This window comes from Taudactylus pleione, unplaced genomic scaffold, assembly GCF_031769625.1.
Source record: "Taudactylus pleione unplaced genomic scaffold, aTauple2 ptg000212l, whole genome shotgun sequence".
NCBI classification, from domain to species: domain Eukaryota; kingdom Metazoa; phylum Chordata; class Amphibia; order Anura; family Myobatrachidae; genus Taudactylus; species Taudactylus pleione.
The window spans coordinates 10,646,007-10,663,169 of NW_028284614.1; the positions used below are offsets into that span (position 1 = coordinate 10,646,007).

General features: G+C 45.1%; 1 protein-coding gene across 1 annotated transcript in view; it reads right to left on the reverse strand.

Annotated features, from left to right (window-relative positions):
• Positions 1–4,600: 4,600 nt before the first annotated feature.
• Positions 4,601–17,163, reverse strand: part of MPPED1 (metallophosphoesterase domain containing 1) — a 113,949-nt gene continuing 101,386 nt past the window's right edge. The window contains exons 5-7 of the mRNA XM_088478380.1: positions 9,344–9,459; positions 6,706–6,819; positions 4,601–5,376 (exon numbers count right to left, since the gene is read on the reverse strand). Of these exons, the coding sequence (XP_088334506.1) occupies positions 5,258–5,376; positions 6,706–6,819; positions 9,344–9,459 (349 nt within the window). The 3' untranslated portion in view covers positions 4,601–5,257. The remainder of the gene's footprint in view (positions 5,377–6,705; positions 6,820–9,343; positions 9,460–17,163) is intronic.

Below are 17,163 nucleotides of genomic sequence, written 5' to 3' on the forward strand. Positions count from 1 at the left end.
TTAGGCACTAGGGGGAAGGTTAGGGTTAGGCACTAGGGGGATTGTTAGGGTTAGGCACTAGGGGGATTGTTAGGGTTAGGCACTAGGGGGATAGTTAGGGTTAGGCACTAGGGGGAGGTTTATGGTTAGGTACTAGGGGGGGGTTAGGCACTAGGGGGAGGGTAAGGGTTAGGCACTAGGGGGAGGGTTAGGGTTAGGCATTAGGGGAGGATTAGGGTTAGGCACTAGGGGGAAGGTTAGGCACTAGGGGAGGACTAGGATTAGGCACTAGGGGAGGGTTAGGCACTAGGAGGAGGGTTAGGCACTAGGGGGAGGGTTAGGGACTAGGGGGAGGGTTAGGCACTAAGGGGGAAGGGTTAGGTTGTGGGTGCGCTGAGGGGTAGGTTAAGTTTAGGCACTAAGGGGGGGGGGTTAGGTTCAAGAACCAGGGAGAGAGGGTTTGGGGTAAGGGTTATTGTTAGGGTACTTACCTAAAGATGTTGGGATTCTCACTGTCAGAATGCCGCTGTCGATACTACCGGAATCCCATACCCAACCCAAAACTTACATTAAGCGGGACACCAGGCAGCGCCTACACCCCCCACTTCTTGCCATAGGATTGCAATTTGGCTCGTTAAATTCAGTGTTTACCTCGAAGTTACTGTGCAGTTGAAGAAAATAATTCTGCTTTCTTCCGTTCTATAAGTGATAATCCCCTGCAGAAATGAGGTATTATAGCCGGTGCACTCAGGCGAGAGACATCAGGTAACCAGAGACACTTGTCACCAGCTGGCACAGGGAGCACGGTTCTTAGGTACTGGTAACAGTAACCGGGACACACAGCCGCGGCGTCTGCACAGTGCCGCTAGCATCTCCCTACCTCCAGCCATTGCCACCAGAAGAACATAGAGTGGCACAGTGCCGCTAGCATCTCCCTACCTCCAGCCATTGCCACCAGAAGAACATAGAGTGGCACAGTGCCGCTAGCATCTCCCTACCTCCAGCCAGTGCCACCAGAAGAACATAGAGTGCCCAGTCCTTGGAAGTTCAGAAAGCGTGGCCACGTGGTGTTATGGACTAACGGTAATTTACTATCCATTGGCTGGTATGAGAGTGGGGAAAATCAACATATAGCAGAGATCGCTTGGATTATATATGGAAATACTGGGATGCCCGCAGTTACCTAAACATTATATTTATAGCGGCCAGCTTGTTAGCAGTGGGCATGCTCAGGTTATACTAGAACACTGGATTGACATTTTGCTACATGGTTACTAAATGACAGGACTTGTAACAAATTGTGGACTTGTATCTTATTGAGGAAACTGTATTTTCAATCACTCAAAATAGCAAAAGGGATTTAAAATTTGTGATTTTTTATGTGAAGTGTTTTTGGAGTATGTATGTGTACGTCACTTATACGATTACACACCAATGGGATCTATGAGAATAGATTTTAACTACTAGAATTGGTGTCATACATGAAGATTGCTGCTATATATGTAGTTGTTTTTGCTTTTAACATATGTTGATAATTTGAATAAACTATTATTGGTAAAATTGAACAAGCCTCCTGTACATTAATATAGAGCAAACCTTAATTTATTACATATGAGTATGAATGAAAAATGAAATTGAATACCAGCGCAGTAATTACTTAGTAGCTCTCTTCTTTTCCCTTGGTGCGTGTGTGTGTGTATATGTATATATATATATATATATATATATATATATATATAAAACCATGGATTTCCACTGAAGGTAGGAGGCACTCTCCATTGATGTAATAATCAAGATTAAATAATTGACTAAAGCATCGTCCTTTGGTTAACAATTCTCCCAAATGCATGGTAATAACGATCCGGTTGATGTTTCGGTTCTAACATGAACCTTTATCAAGACCTCATACAATATGGATCAAAAAGTTCAAAACAGTATACAATGGTGAAATATGATCTGTGAATGAAAGGAAAAACCTATGCTTTATGTTTAAAATGCAATAATCAAGATTAAATAATTGACTAATTACTGTACATCAATGGAGAGTGCCTCCATCCTTCATTGGAAATCCATGGTGGCCGATCAGGTCACTGGAAGCACCCCAACGTTGTCTTACCGTATGATGAGAGTGCAGGACGCACCTGTATACATATATTACATTGTGTGTAGTATTATGATGCTGCTATTATGATTATCCCAGCTGTTCCTTCAGAGAACAATACTCAACACATGATGGGTTACTCAAGGACTGGAGATAAGAAACACTGGCCCTGATTCAGAGCCGGATGCTCTGAATCAGGGCCGTCCCTCTTAATTTTTAGAGCGGCCTCCTGGCTGCTCGTATAGCTGTGGGTCACCACCCACAGCTATAGCGAGCGGCCAGGAAGATGGTCGCGATGGTCAAGACCATCGCGACCATCGGGCTTGCGACGAGACCCTTGTGGTAGGGTCTCGCTGCCGCAAGCCCTGGAGTGGTTTTGGCTCTATCAGAGCCGAGAGCACTCCCACTGACTTCACTTGTGATGTCAGTGGGGCCGGCCCCAGTCGGTAGGCGTTCCCATGGGAACGTCTCTGGGCAGCCATGCCCCCGGCATGCACACCAAAGGGGGCGTGCTGTCACTCACCATCGACAGCACACCCCCTTTGTAGCGAGACCCATAGCGACGGCTTGCCCATCGCTATCTGGGTCTCGCGCATGCGCACGATGGAGCCGCCCCCGTCGTGCGCACGCGCACTGGGCTAACATCGACCCACTTGCGAGTGGGTCTGAATTAGGCCCACTGTTTTGAATTATTTGACGCTAAGGCACTTCATGCCAAAAAATTGTGGCAAATCCCTAAAAATGAAAACTCACTACACATTACAGCGATATGGAATGCTCTTTTGGGGCTATTGATTAAGGAGAAGATTCCGGGACACGGACTCCAAAAAACAGCCTGTCAGCCAAGGGTAAAACGTAAAGTGATATTTGACGCTATCACCTTACTTGCGTATTCAGACCTGGCTTGCGTAATGCACGTGCGCACCTATCGGGTCGCACACAAATGTAATTTATTTTAGCTAACAGTCTACAATGTCTAACACCATGACAGTTTTTGGAGGACTGACCGCAATTTTAGATTGATAAATACAGTCCCCACCCAAACCCCCCAGAAATTCCACATTTTTACAGACCAGGCCAGCAAATACTGTAGCACAGTCCGTTTTAATGCTAAATTTACTGTAAGACTGTTGATGCATGTTTTATAAACTCTGCAATAAGTATATATATATATATACAATATAGACATATATACAATTTGCACCTTCTCTTTCTACTTTCCTTATTGTTTTCAATTTTGTTCACAGATCAATGTACTGTAACATTGGACATTTATTGACAGTACTGAATTTGGCACATGGTTACAATGACGTTCTTTTTCTATCCGGCACTTGAAGACTTCCTTGGCCATTTAAATGATGACAGCAGCTGTATGGAGGGTGTGAAAAGAATGATGTTAGCAAAGTATAGTCCATTCACTATCTGCCGCTCTCTTTCCCATTTCAGTATTCAGAGACACAATGTAATCCATTCTCATTCCGCTCAGGGCAGAAGAACAATGAATGAGTTTTATTCACAATTAAGTAATTACAGTTATACTTGCTTCAGTATAGCCGTGGGTTAGCCCAGTGTAAAGTATAAAACATCATACTGATACACTGGTGACCTGTTACCCTAATTCCCCTAACTATCATCTTTGATGTACCCTGATTTTAAGGGAATGTAATTATGTGCAAAACACAAAGCCAGCAGCACACTGCTGTAAGCCAGTATAAAAGCTCTATGCTGCTATGTAGAAGTCTATAAAAATGGAGGCAATGTATCAAATCTTCCATTTTCTGGGCTAAGCCATCTGTAGCCTATTAATGCACTAGGAACCACTGACAACCCTGAGGCACTTATTGTCCGGTATTCAAGAGGCATTACCTGTAGTCACGAGGCACTAGTTAACAGTGAGTCGATGAGGTGCATTCTCACAAATATTGGTTCATGCCTCAAAATGGCTGCCTTCACTACCAGTAAGTGACAGGTGCTTTTCAAAGCCTTGGAGCTTCAATCAATCTGTATGTTTTTAAATAGTAAGGCCCAGTGCAGGCGCTTTACATGAAAGCTGGCTACATATTTCACAGCTTAATACATAAGGTAACGAAGTATGCGATCGTGTCTCTAGTGTCCATTGATAAATGACCAACTATCTATCATACTTCACATCTATGCAGGATATCCATGAATTTGATACATGACATTACATTTACATCACAAATTCAGCTGTCTCCATCACCACAGGCAAAAAATGTGTAGTTCCAAGTCCATCCCATATTTGCTGAAATTATTTTATTTATGTACAAGAAAGAGAAAGGAAAAAAACAAAAACAAATGATAAAATGTTGACATAACAGACATTGAGGTCTATTTACTAAGCAGTGTTAGGAGACAGAGTGAAAAGTGATAAGAAAGTGATAAGGTGCCAGCCAATCAGCTCCCAACTGCCATCTCACAGGCTGTGTTTGAAAAATGACAGTTGGGAGCTGATTGGCTGGCACCTTATCACAGACTTATCACTTTTCACTCTGTCGTCTAACACTGCTTAATAAATAGACCCCTCTGTCTTGCACTCAGAATTAAACAGCAATCATCAAGCCCAACAACAAACATATAAGTGTGTATAAGTGTGCTTGAATGTGCGGCATCGGCAACCGCCCTGACAGTGCAACGCAGAGCAGGAATTGTCCCCAGGGCACCACATTTACCGCTCTGTAGGTGGGCAGCTCGTTACGGAGACTGATGCTGCTTAAGTTTTCCACATCTTCCAGCTTTTGTCTATTTCCTGCCTTCTGCAGCTCCAAAACAGTCTGAGGTGTGTTATAGACAGTTCATTATTTATTACTGTTATAATGTTCGGTATTCCAGTTACTGTGCTTTTTAAACAGCAGCAAGAGCAGCACTTTTTTGCCGCATGAAAATCTGTGAAACACGAGATTAATTTTGATTTTTGCACGTTTTTTTTTCATGCTACAAGGCTGGCAGAACAGGAGCGCCACGGCTGCGCTCAATTATAGAAGATATATGTATTATTTTTTTTCATTGTCATCATCCAGCCGCAGTTCTGGAAATCCGATCGCCTTTCACGTAATAGGTCATATTCTGGGTGCAGGCAGGATGTCAGCGCTGGTCACGTCATCACACGTGTGTGGTACCCATGAACCAGCTGATGATGGTACATATGTGTTGCATGAATCACGTGTTTCTTGGGGTCGGCAAGTCTATAACTATAGGAGGATTTACAGGCTGGTAATTCACAGTACATATTGACGAGTTGACGTAGGTAGTGGTTCCATCCGCCATTACCCCATAACCTACAACACAGAAAACAGATTATTCACTGATATTTACTCTCCTTACCTATTGGGGCCCATACCTCAGCAATCAGTGGTCTTCATTCTAGCACCCTGCACTTGTCACAACTTATGTAGTTCCTCTTTCCTGCCTGGGGTGTCGCTCTCTGCTTTGGTGCTTCTAACACAAGCTGGTCTGTATATAAGAAGTTTGTTGCTTCAGCTGAGTGTGCTAGAAGCACCAGAGCAGAGCGTGACCCCGCAGGCAGGAAATAGGAACTGCACAGGTTGTGACAGGTGCAGGGTGCTAGAATTAAAGCTGGCCATCCACTTTACAATTATCTGTCAGATATCTGTCCAATCTGGCTGGTTGGAATGAAAACCTGGTAATGTATGGGAGCACATGACAGTCGTCCATTTGATCACTAACACTGGAAAACAGACAAAAATGGTTGTTCAGACAAATTGGTTAAAACACATGAATTTAACCAATTTGAACAATTTTTGGGGGGGCATTTTTCAGTGTTTAAAACCATATGATCGACTGTAATTTGCTCCCATACATCACCAGGTTTTCATTCCAACCAGCCAGATTGGACAGATATCTGACAGAAAATTGTATAGTGGATGGCCAGCTTAAGACTAAGGGCCTGATTCAGAGCCGCTCGCTAAATGCGGTCGCTCGCTCCCAGCGTATGCAAATTCAGCGCATCAGGAAAATAATGATTCGCTGTTTTTTTTTTCCTGATATCAAGATTCTACAATTCACCAATCTGCACCGATATATTACAGATAGCTTTCAGTGATTTGCAGATCATTTTCAGCAAATAACATGTCTGCCAATCGTGAAAGGCCCATCATCAGTTTACTAGTAATTGTCAGTAAATCAGCTGATCATTACCAGACACTAGCAATTTAAAGCCCAGATTGGCTGGTGAGATCCAACATGTTGGACAACCTGATTTACCGACTCCGAACACTTTTTGGTGAACCCCCATACCTTGCAAATGTATTATTTATACAATCATCTGCAAAATGGGCATTTGACCCAATTGATTGCTGATTTTATGGGCCCGATAAAACCAGACTATTTACACACAATACGGTAAATAATAACTCCAGCTAAACTACATGTGCTGTATGTAGCATTCTTAGTGCATTAAATACACACGCCCTGGGTCACCTCAGTCTGCCCGCTGCTCTGCCCTATCCCACCCCCATCTTTGTAGCGCCAGCCACCTCTCTGTCCGCTGCTCCGCCCCCTGTTTTGTCTGCTAGTCTGTCCTGCTCTGCCCCTGTGCTTGCCATGATCCTTATACATGCACACCAGCAGCATGACCTACGTGTTACCTTCATGTATGTGACCAAACACGTGCAGCCTGGGCTGTACCCTCCTCTGCACTGTGTTTAATAACTCCACGCAGCCAACTCTTTGCAGTTTTTTGGGCACCCAATCCAGGAATCCTACAATGCAAACAGAATACGTTAAGAGATCGGAATCTTTGCATTTCAGTTGATAAGCTACTTACCATAGCTAAACGTATATCTGTGCAACACAAGAATAATATATATATACACAGTATATATATATATATATACACAGTATATATATATATATATATATATATATATATATATATATATAATATATATATATATATATATAGGACTACTACTGGGGGCACTGTATAGAGGGGACTTCTACTGGGGGCACTGTATAGGCGGGGACCACTACAGGGAGCAATGTGGCTTAGGGTGGACTACTACTGGGGGCACTTTATAGGGGGACTACTACTGGGGGCACTGTATAGGGGGCACTACTACTGTATAGGCACTGTATAGGGAGAACTACTACTTTGGGCACTGTATAGGGGGGACTACTACTGAGGGAAATGCAGCATAGGGGAGACTACTACTGGGGGCACTGTATAGGGGGGACTACTACTGGGGGCACTGTATAGGGGGGACTACTACTGGGGGCACTGTATAGGGGGGACTACTACTAGGGGCAATGCGGCATAGGGGGGACTACTACTGGAGGCACTGTATAGGGAGGACTACTACTGGGGGCAATGCAGAATAGGGGGATTACTGCTTGGAGCACTGCATACGGGGGGGGAGGGTTGCGGCAGTCCATTACATTGCCAGGAGCGGTGGGATCCCTAGAAACACCCCTGCCCAGTTTTACCTCATCTTAATCCTCCTGCCCGTAGTCTAACCCTAACCTCTCCCTGCAGCTGAACCCTCCCGCCCTCAGCCTAACCCAAACCCTCCCACCAGTAGCCTAACCGTAACCACTTCGCGCAGCTGAACCCTTCCCACCCGGAGCCTAACCACTCCCCGCAGCTGAACCCTCCCACCCGCAGCCTAATCTTCCCACCAGTAGCATAACCCTAATGATGACATTCTGACACTGTCAACATGTTGTTTCGACATTTTGACAAAAGACTACATTTCTGTTTTAACACCACTAAATGCTTCTGTATTTTATTTATTTTAAATTGCCATGGGGGATAATGTAACATAGCAGGTATTATATACTGTATATAAGAAAATAGAGCAAGGCTACCGAACTGTGAACATCATACAGCATCCCTTGACATCTGTTCAGTTATATTAAACATGACATCCTTGTCTGCCTGTAAAGGACCCCATACACGGTGCGATATGCAGCTTGCGATGCGACTGCCGAGCCGACATATGGGGCGATCCCCACACACAGAGCGATCCGGTGGCCGACCGCCCGATATGTCGGCACCCCCCTCCCCCACCCGCATAGCGCTGCATGGGATCGTTCGTCGATCCCCCAGATCAATTGAACATGCAGAAACATCTGGAGGAGCGACGGACAACCCCACGGGAGAGCACAGCGGGCGATATCATGCCCACACGCGGAATGATATAGCTGCGATAATGTTCCAATTCATCGGATCAGATGCTATATTGCTCCGTGTGTGGGGGCCTTGAGGAGTCTATTTACTTAGCAGTGTTAAGAGACAGAGTGAAAAGTGATAAGGTACCAGCCAATAAGCTCCCAACTGTCATTTTTCAAACACAACCTGTGAGATGACAGTTGGGAGCTGATTGGCTGGCACCTTATCACTTTTCACTCTGTCTCCTAACACTGCTTAGTAAATAGACCCCTAAGTCTCCATGTCTCCTGCTTTTCCCATGTATTCTCCAACTGCATTAACCTGGCTTTTAACTGTAGTTTGATAGTTTGCTCCTGTTTACGCTGTTGGGAATGAAATTAAAAAGCGTAAATGTGCTTTCGCCTCACAGGGGAGTAGCCTGACAGGTACATATGTTAAATCCCTCATCCCAGAATACTGTGTATTACACCAACCAAAGTTACTATAATCAATGTGACACAGCAATGTAAATGTTAATAGTAACAATATGCTGGAAGACAGTCAGTCAGCACCGAGCAATTTCTTCATTGTCATCTGCTTCCAGCAAATACACCAGGAATTGTTCTCTGCCAGTATAGAATAGATCTCATTGGTTTTCTATGCACGCTTCCAAATTTATCATCTGCTTCAGAAGCAGCTGCCAGAAAATGAAACATTAAGAGATAAAACTGTTTCCTAAATGCAACTTTCTTGTTCCAGATCACCCGTTCCTGGCTAAAATACTCTGCTGGTAAATCCCACTGGAAAAAGAGCAAGAATGTAATTTTATTTTTTTGGGGGGGGGCATAAGACTAAATATAACCCAACATTTCAATTTATTTTATTAGTTAGGTGTTTTATTGTTAAGTGCTGTGTATATTTTTTTGTTTATCTGTGTTGCTCCTGAGACCCGTTTAGTCGCTGACTACTGTACGTGTCAACACATCTTCGCGGCCTATTTATCAAAGGTTGATTGACCAATCCAATTGCTGCCTATGGGGCTCATCGCTGCGTCACCCAATGCATGAAAAGGGTTTATCACTGACAACAATAGTGTTTATTGCTATTTAATCAAATCATTGTTTTATATTTCTTACCCAGCGGAGGTCCGTGTGTTATAAGAATGTCTGTGCCTTCTGGTATAAGGTTCCACTTGTCTAGTAAAGCCTGACCGCGAGGGAGATTAAACCCCCAGCCATAGAACCAGGGCTGCCTGTTAATAGAAAGAAAATATGGTTGAAGCAATTCTATACCTGTCAACAGCTGATTGCCATTAACCTACACAGTGGAGGCAGCCATTTTGAACCAATGTTCATCAAAAATATCTATTCACTGGCAGCCAAAGAAATACACAAAGCCCTAGGAGGAGGCAGACATTTTTATTAGCTGAACCTACAACCATTAGAATGCTGACTAGAAATGCACTTATCACTGAGGCACTGGGTGGAGGCAGCCATTTTGTGAGCTGAACCAATTGTCAGGAACATGCAGACCGGCAATTCATTAGAGACCAGTGCAAAATGGCAGCATCTATACAGGAAAAGGGGAGGATGTGGGCAGAGTAGAGTTTACTACTGTCATAAAGTGCTGTAGAGGAGATGGTGCACTTTTGCAGACGTTCCCTTGAAATTTACACCAACTCTAATCTATATTTTTAATGAGACCTACGTTTTACCTCTTAGTGGTACTGTGGCGCAGAAGCAAAAGGAACTTCCAATGTGCTCTCACTCTCACAATTAGTTTAACAATAAATTGGGCAAGGCCAGGCAGTAATTTAGTATAATAGGATCGATCTAATGGCAAGGGTGGCTCTAATGCATTAATGGACATTTTTCATACCTCACACGCAGTGGACACAAAGAAGCTTCATGAAGAGTTTGGGATAACCGGGGGAGGGGCATGGCTTGCTGCTGTAATTTTTATCATCAAGTATTCAGGACACAACAAATGTCCCATCCCAATCAGTATTCATTGAAGTGGGCAGTTCTTGATGTTGGAATTTACATTTTAGGGGTCTATTTACTAAGCAGTGTTAGGAGACAGAGTGAAAAGTGATAAGAAAGTGATAAGGTGCCAGCCAATCAGCTCCCAACTGTCATTTTTCAAGCACAGCCTGTGAGATGGCAGTTGGGAGCTGATTGGCTGGTACCTTATCACTTACTTATCACATTTCACTTTGTCTCCTAACACTGCTTAGTAAATAGACCCCTTAGTCAGGCAAGTGTCCTTCTGGGAGTATTGCCTGGTCACTCTTGATTCTGTGAAATCTCACCCTAATCCGGGAGTATCCCAGACACCGTGGCAGGCCTGGTGATACCGGCCCAGATCGATACAAGTTAGCTTACTACTTTGCCAGACTGATTTCCATAGTGGTGTGTATGAATGAGAATACAACAAAACTCACACAAACCAAATATGTAATATGCTTATAATGTCAGGGGGGTTACTATGTATTTTTTATATTTTATTTTAATGATTAAAAAAAAATAGTTTGTTTTAAGCATTACAGCATTAAAAAAATTGCGTAAACAGTACAGGTGCCATATTGGTACTTGTTAAGTAGGGATCTATGTCTAAGTGAATAGGGAAGCCTTTACCGGCATCATTTGCGGATGCCGGGATTATCACCAGGGGTAACCCCTTTGAATTATCTGGCGATATGGAGCCCTGTGTGGTCAGTGAAAACAGGATAGGGCTCCTCACCCATTCACAAATAGAGATCGTGAACCCAGAAGGAAATACAGTACAGTGTGTGTGTTTATAATATATATATATATTAGGGGTGTGCACCGGCCACTTTTCGTGTTTTGTGTTTTGGTTTTGGATCTGGATCTTTCTTCGTGTTTTGGATCTGGATTGGTTTTGCCAAAACCACCCTTCCGTGTTTTGGGTTCTGGGTTTTGTGTTTTGGATCTGTATTTTTTTGAAAAAAAGCATAAAAACAGCTAAAATCACAGAATTTGTAGGTTTTTCTGCTCCTATGCTATTATTAACCTCAATAACCTTAATTTCCACTCATTTCCAGTCTATTCTGAACACCTCACACCTCACAATAGTGTTTTTATGTCCAAAAGGTTGCACCGAGGTAGCTGGATGACTATGCTAAGCGACACGAGTGGGCGGCACAAACACGTGACCCATCTAGGAGTGACACTGCAGTGGCAGACAGGATGGCAGTTAGAAAAACTAGGCCCCAAACTGTACATAATGCAAAGAAAAAAAGAGGTGCAAGATGGAATTGTCCTTGGGCCCTCCCACCCACCCTTATGTTGTATAAACAGGACATGCACACTTTAACAAATCAATCATTTCAGCGCCAGGGTCTGCCACACAACTGTGGCTGAAATGATTGGTTCGTTTGGGCCCCCACAAAACAAGCTGGCAATTAATGTGTCCCTGCACAAACTGGCTCTACGGAGGCAAGATGTCATCCTCATCCTCCTCATCCACCGATTCCTCACCCTCTTCAGTGTGTACATCCTCATCCTCACAAAGTATTAACTCCTCCCCACTTGAATCCACCACCACAGGTCCCTCTGTACGTTCTGGAGGCTGGTCTCCCTGGAAGAGCTGATAATTCATTTTGATGAACATCATCTTCTCCACATTCTGTGGAAGCAACCTCCTACGCCTTTCGCTGACAAGGTTCCCGGCTGCACTAAACACTCTTTCGGAGTACACACTGGAGGGGGGGCAACTCAGGTAAAATAGAGCCAGTTTGTACAGGGGCCTCCAAATTGCCTCTTTTTCCTGCCAGTACAGGTATGGACTGTCTGACATGCCTACTTGGATGCTGTCACCGATGTAATCCTCCACCATTCTGTCAATGGTGACAGTATCATATGCAGTGACAGTAGACATGTCAGAAATTGTTGCCAGGTCCTTCAGTCCGGACCAGATGTCCAAACTTGGTCCTGCCTGCCCTGCATCACCGCCAGCGGGTTGCTTAGGATACCTAAGTTTTTTCCTGGCAGCCCCAGTTGCGGGAGAAAATGAAGAAGGAGCCGTTGACGTGTCACGTTCCGCTTCAGCTGACAGTGTGTTCACCAGCAGGTCTTTGCACCTCTGCAGGCTTGTGTCGGCCAGAAAGAGACACACCACATAGGCTTTAAACCTAGGATCGAGCACGGTGGCCAAAATGTAGTGGTCTGATTTCAACAGATTGACCACCCTGGAATCCTGGCAAAGCGAATGAAGGGCTTCATCCACAAGTCCCACATGCCGAGCGGAATCGCTCCGTCTTAGCTCCTCCTTCACTTTCTCCAGCTGCTTCTGCAAAAGCCTGATGAGGGGAATGACCTGACTCAAGCTGGCAGTGTCTGAACTGACTTCACGTGTGGCAAGTTCGAAGGGCTGAAGAACCTTGCACAACACGGAAATCATTCTCCACTGCGCTTGAGTCAGGTGCATACCCCCTCCTTTGCCTATGTCATAGGTGGATGTATAGGCTTGTATGGCCTTTTGCTGCTCCTCCATCCTCTGAAGCATATAGAGGGTTGAGTTCCACCGCGTCACAACCTCTTGCTTCAGGTGATGGCGGGGCAGGTTCAAGAGTGTTTGCTGGCGCTCCAGTCTTCGGCACGCAGTCGCTGAATGGCGAAAGTGGCCAGAAATTTTTCGGGCCACCCAAAGCGTCTCCTGCACGCCCCTGTCGCTTTTCAGAAAATTCTGCACCACCAAGTTTATTGTGTGAGCAAAACATGGGACGTGCTGGAATTTGCCCAGATGTAATGCCCGCACAATATTGGTGGCGTTGTCAGATATCACAAATCCCCAGGAGAGTCTAAGTGGGGTAAGCCACTGGGCGATGATTTCCCTCAGTTTCTCTAAGAGGTTGTCGGCGGTGTGCCTCTTACTGAAACCGGTGATACACAGCGTAGCCTGCCTTGTAACGAGCTGGCGTTTCTGAGATGCTGCTACTGGTGACGCTGCTGCTGTTGCTGCGTAAGGTGATACATCTACCCAGTGGGCTGTCACAGTCATATAGTCCTTAGTCTGCCCTGTTCCACTTGTCCACATGTCCGTGGTTAAGTGGACATTGTGTACAACGGCATTTTTCAGGACACTGAGGACACTTTTTCTGACGTTTCTGTACAGTCTCGGTATCGCCTGCCTAGTGAAGTGGAATCTAGACGGGATTTGGAACCGGGGACACACTACCTCCATCAATTGTCTAAATCCCACTGCACTAATGGCGGATACCGGACGCACGTCTAACACCAACATAGCAGTCAAGGCCTCAGTTATACGTTTTGCTTCAGGATGACTGCTGTCGTACTTCATCCTCCTCGCTAAGGACTGTTGGAGGGTCAATTGTTTAGTAAAAGTAGTGGTGTTCCTACTTCCTCTCTGGGATGATGAACGACTCCCAGCAGCAGCAGCAACAGCAGCAGCGGCAGCAGTAGGCGTAGCAATGCAGGATCCTCCGGAGGAATCCCGGATAGGAGAGTCAGTCATGCCAGTGATATGGCCTGCAGGACTACTTCCGATCCTGACTAAGGAGGAAATTGACGAGGAGGGAGTTGACGGTGTGGTTTGCAGGCACTTGGATACAACAGGACAACGGGATTTAGGTGTCCCTGGACTGCTTACGGTCTGAGCCAAAGTTTCTGAACTTGACAGTAACTTTTTATGAACGCGCTGCAGGTGCCGTATAAGGGAGGATGTTCCTAGGTGGTTGACGTCCCTACCCCTACTTATTTCACCTTTACATATGGTACATATGGCAAGACAGTTGTTGTCCGGATTTGGATAGAAATATTGCCAGACCAAAGAGGTGGAATGTTTGGTCTTCTGCCCAGGCATGACCGTGATGGGCTTTTTCATCCCACGGACAACAACTGTCTCCCCCGGAGCCTGATTTAAACAAACCACATCACCATCAGAATCCTCCTCGCCAACTTCCTCCTCAGCGCCAGCTACACCAGTATCCTCATCCTGTTGTACTTCAACAGTGACATCTTCAATTTGCATATCAGCAAGTGGACTGTGGGTGCTCCTTTCAGCACTTGCAGGGGGCGTGCAAATGGTGGAAAGAGCCACCTCTTCCCGTCCAGTGCTGGGAAGGTCAGGCATCGCAACCACCACCACACTTGGACTCTCCTTGGGGATTTGTGATATCTTCTTAGAAAGCACAGTTCTTCGCTGTGCTTTTGCCAGCTTAACTCTTTTGATTTTTTTAGTGGGAGGAGTGCTTCCATCGTCATGTGAAGCTGAACCACTAGTCATGAACATACTAGGGATCGACCTTAGCCGTTCCTTGCCACTCCGTGTCGTAAATGGCATATTGGCAAGTTTACGTTTCTCTTCAGCTGATTTAAATGTCTTTTTCAAGGTCATTTTCCTGAACTTTGCCATTTGGGATTGTATGTGCCCTCTACTATGACATTGGGCATCGGCCTTGGCAGACGACGTTGATGGCATGTTATCGTCTATGTCATGACTAGTGGCAGCAGCTTCAGCACTAGGAGGAAGTGGTTCTTGATCTTTCTCTATTTTATTTTTATCGGAGAAAGTTTGGTCCTCCATTTATGTTATATCGATTTGATATATACGTGCGGCTAAACACAGAAAATAATTTTTTTTTTGGTTTGGACTGGAGTGTACTTTGTGGGTTACAGCACCCTTTAACGGTCAAGCCAGCCGGCCCTTTACTTATGACACAGGCGCACTCTTGGCACTACTTTGTTGATGCACGTGCGGCTACTGCGCACACAATTCACAAACACAGAAAATAATTTTTTTTTGGTTTGGACTGGAGTGTACTTTGGGGGTTACAGCACCCTTTAACGGTCAAGCCAGCCGGCCCTTTACTTATGACACAGGCGCACGCTTGGCACTACTTTGTTGATGCACGTGCGGCTACTGCGCACACAATTCACAAACACAGAAAATAATTTTTTTTTGGTTTGGACTGGAGTGTACTTTCGGGGGTTACAGCACCCTTTAACGGTCAAGCCAGCCGGCCCTTTACTTATGACACAGGCGCACGCTTGGCACTACTTTGTTGATGCACGTGCGGCTACTGCGCACACAATTCACAAACACAGAAAATAATTTTTTTTTAGGTTTGGACTGGAGTGTACTTTCGGGGGTTACAGCACCCTTAACGGTCAAGCCAGCCGGCCCTTTACTTATGACACAGGCGCACGCTTGGCACTACTTTGTTGATGCACGTGCGGCTACTGCGCACACAATTCACAAACACAGAAAATAATTTTTTTTTAGGTTTGGACTGGAGTGTACTTTCGGGGGTTACAGCACCCTTAACGGTCAAGCCAGCCGGCCCTTTACTTATGACACAGGCGCACGCTTGGCACTACTTTGTTGATGCACGTGCGGCTACTGCGCACACAATTCACAAACACAGAAAATAATTTTTTTTTGGTTTGGACTGGAGTGTACTTTCGGGGGTTACAGCACCCTTTAACGGTCAAGCCAGCCGGCCCTTTACTTATGACACAGGCGCACGCTTGGCACTACTTTGTTGATGCACGTGCGGCTACTGCGCACACAATTCACAAACACAGAAAATAATTTTTTTTTAGGTTTGGACTGGAGTGTACTTTGGGGGTTACAGCACCCTTTAACGGTCAAGCCAGACGGCCCTTTACTTATGACACAGGCGCACGCTTGGCACTACTTTGTTGATGCACGTGCGGCTACTGCGCACACAATTCACAAACACAGAAAATATATTATTTTTTAGCACTTGGGGGGAGCACCCCTGATGGACAGAGCACCCCCTGGACAACACTACAGCACCCCTTTAGGACTGGGACACTGCACAGGACTTTGGAGTGGACACAGCCCCTATGGAGAACTGACTGCACAACACAGTCCAGCCAGCCCCTATGGACTTTGAAGTAGTGGACACAGCCCCTATTAACAACAGCAGCACAGCACAACACAGCCAGCCCCTATGGACTTTGAAGTAGTGGACAACAGCAGCACTACACTACACTACACAGCACTAACTCCCACCCTCCCTCTTCACTGTCCACAGCCGAGTGAGAAAATGGCGCCGACGCGGGTACCTTATATAGGATCCAAAACCCGCGAGACTCGGAAGGCGGGATGATGACGTTTTGCCTCGATGTCAGATCCGAGTCAGGCGGGAAAAGTCGAGCCTGACTCGGATCGGACTCGGATCGGGGGGGCTCGGGGGGGTTCGGATTTCAGAAATCCGAACCCGCTCACCCCTAATATATATATATATATATATATATATATATATATATTGAGGATGATTATTCACCATCTCATGTTATGAAATCTGCCTCCTCCATTCAAGTGCATTTTATACACAGAAAGATGGTTGCCATGGAAACCTTCAAAAAATTTCACTTCTCGGAAACAGATGTCTCATTTAGTGGAAAATTAGAATGTAAGAACCGAACCCAGGGGGGAAATTAATTCAAACTTTACCTATAGTGTTATGTTTCCTATATAGTGCTGGAGATACCATGCAATTGTGCACCGGATTACCGTCTGACAGCTTAATCTCCCTTATTTTCTGGTAACCTTCAGCTTTATTACATATTAACCCCAATGAGAGCCTCTGAGAAGCCCTTATTATCCTAGTCTGCCTGCAGTAATGTATTACTAATTCTTCTTTCATTCCGTATGCCTTAATTGTGCACTACTGTACATTAATGATGAACATTTTCAGGCTTTCACAGTATCCTAAGCTTTTTTCGTCCTGGGACTCATAGTAAGTATGGAAGCCAGTTTTGGGACTAATAGTACACTAAGAAATTAATAAAACAATTAAGAACATCATGTAAATGGATTTTCAAAATGCAGTTTACTGTTCATTCTAGCACCCTGCAGTTCCTCTTTTCTGCCTGTGGTGTCACTCTCTGCTCTGGTGCTCCTAGCACTGTCAGTTAATGAAACAAACTGCTGAGATACAGAC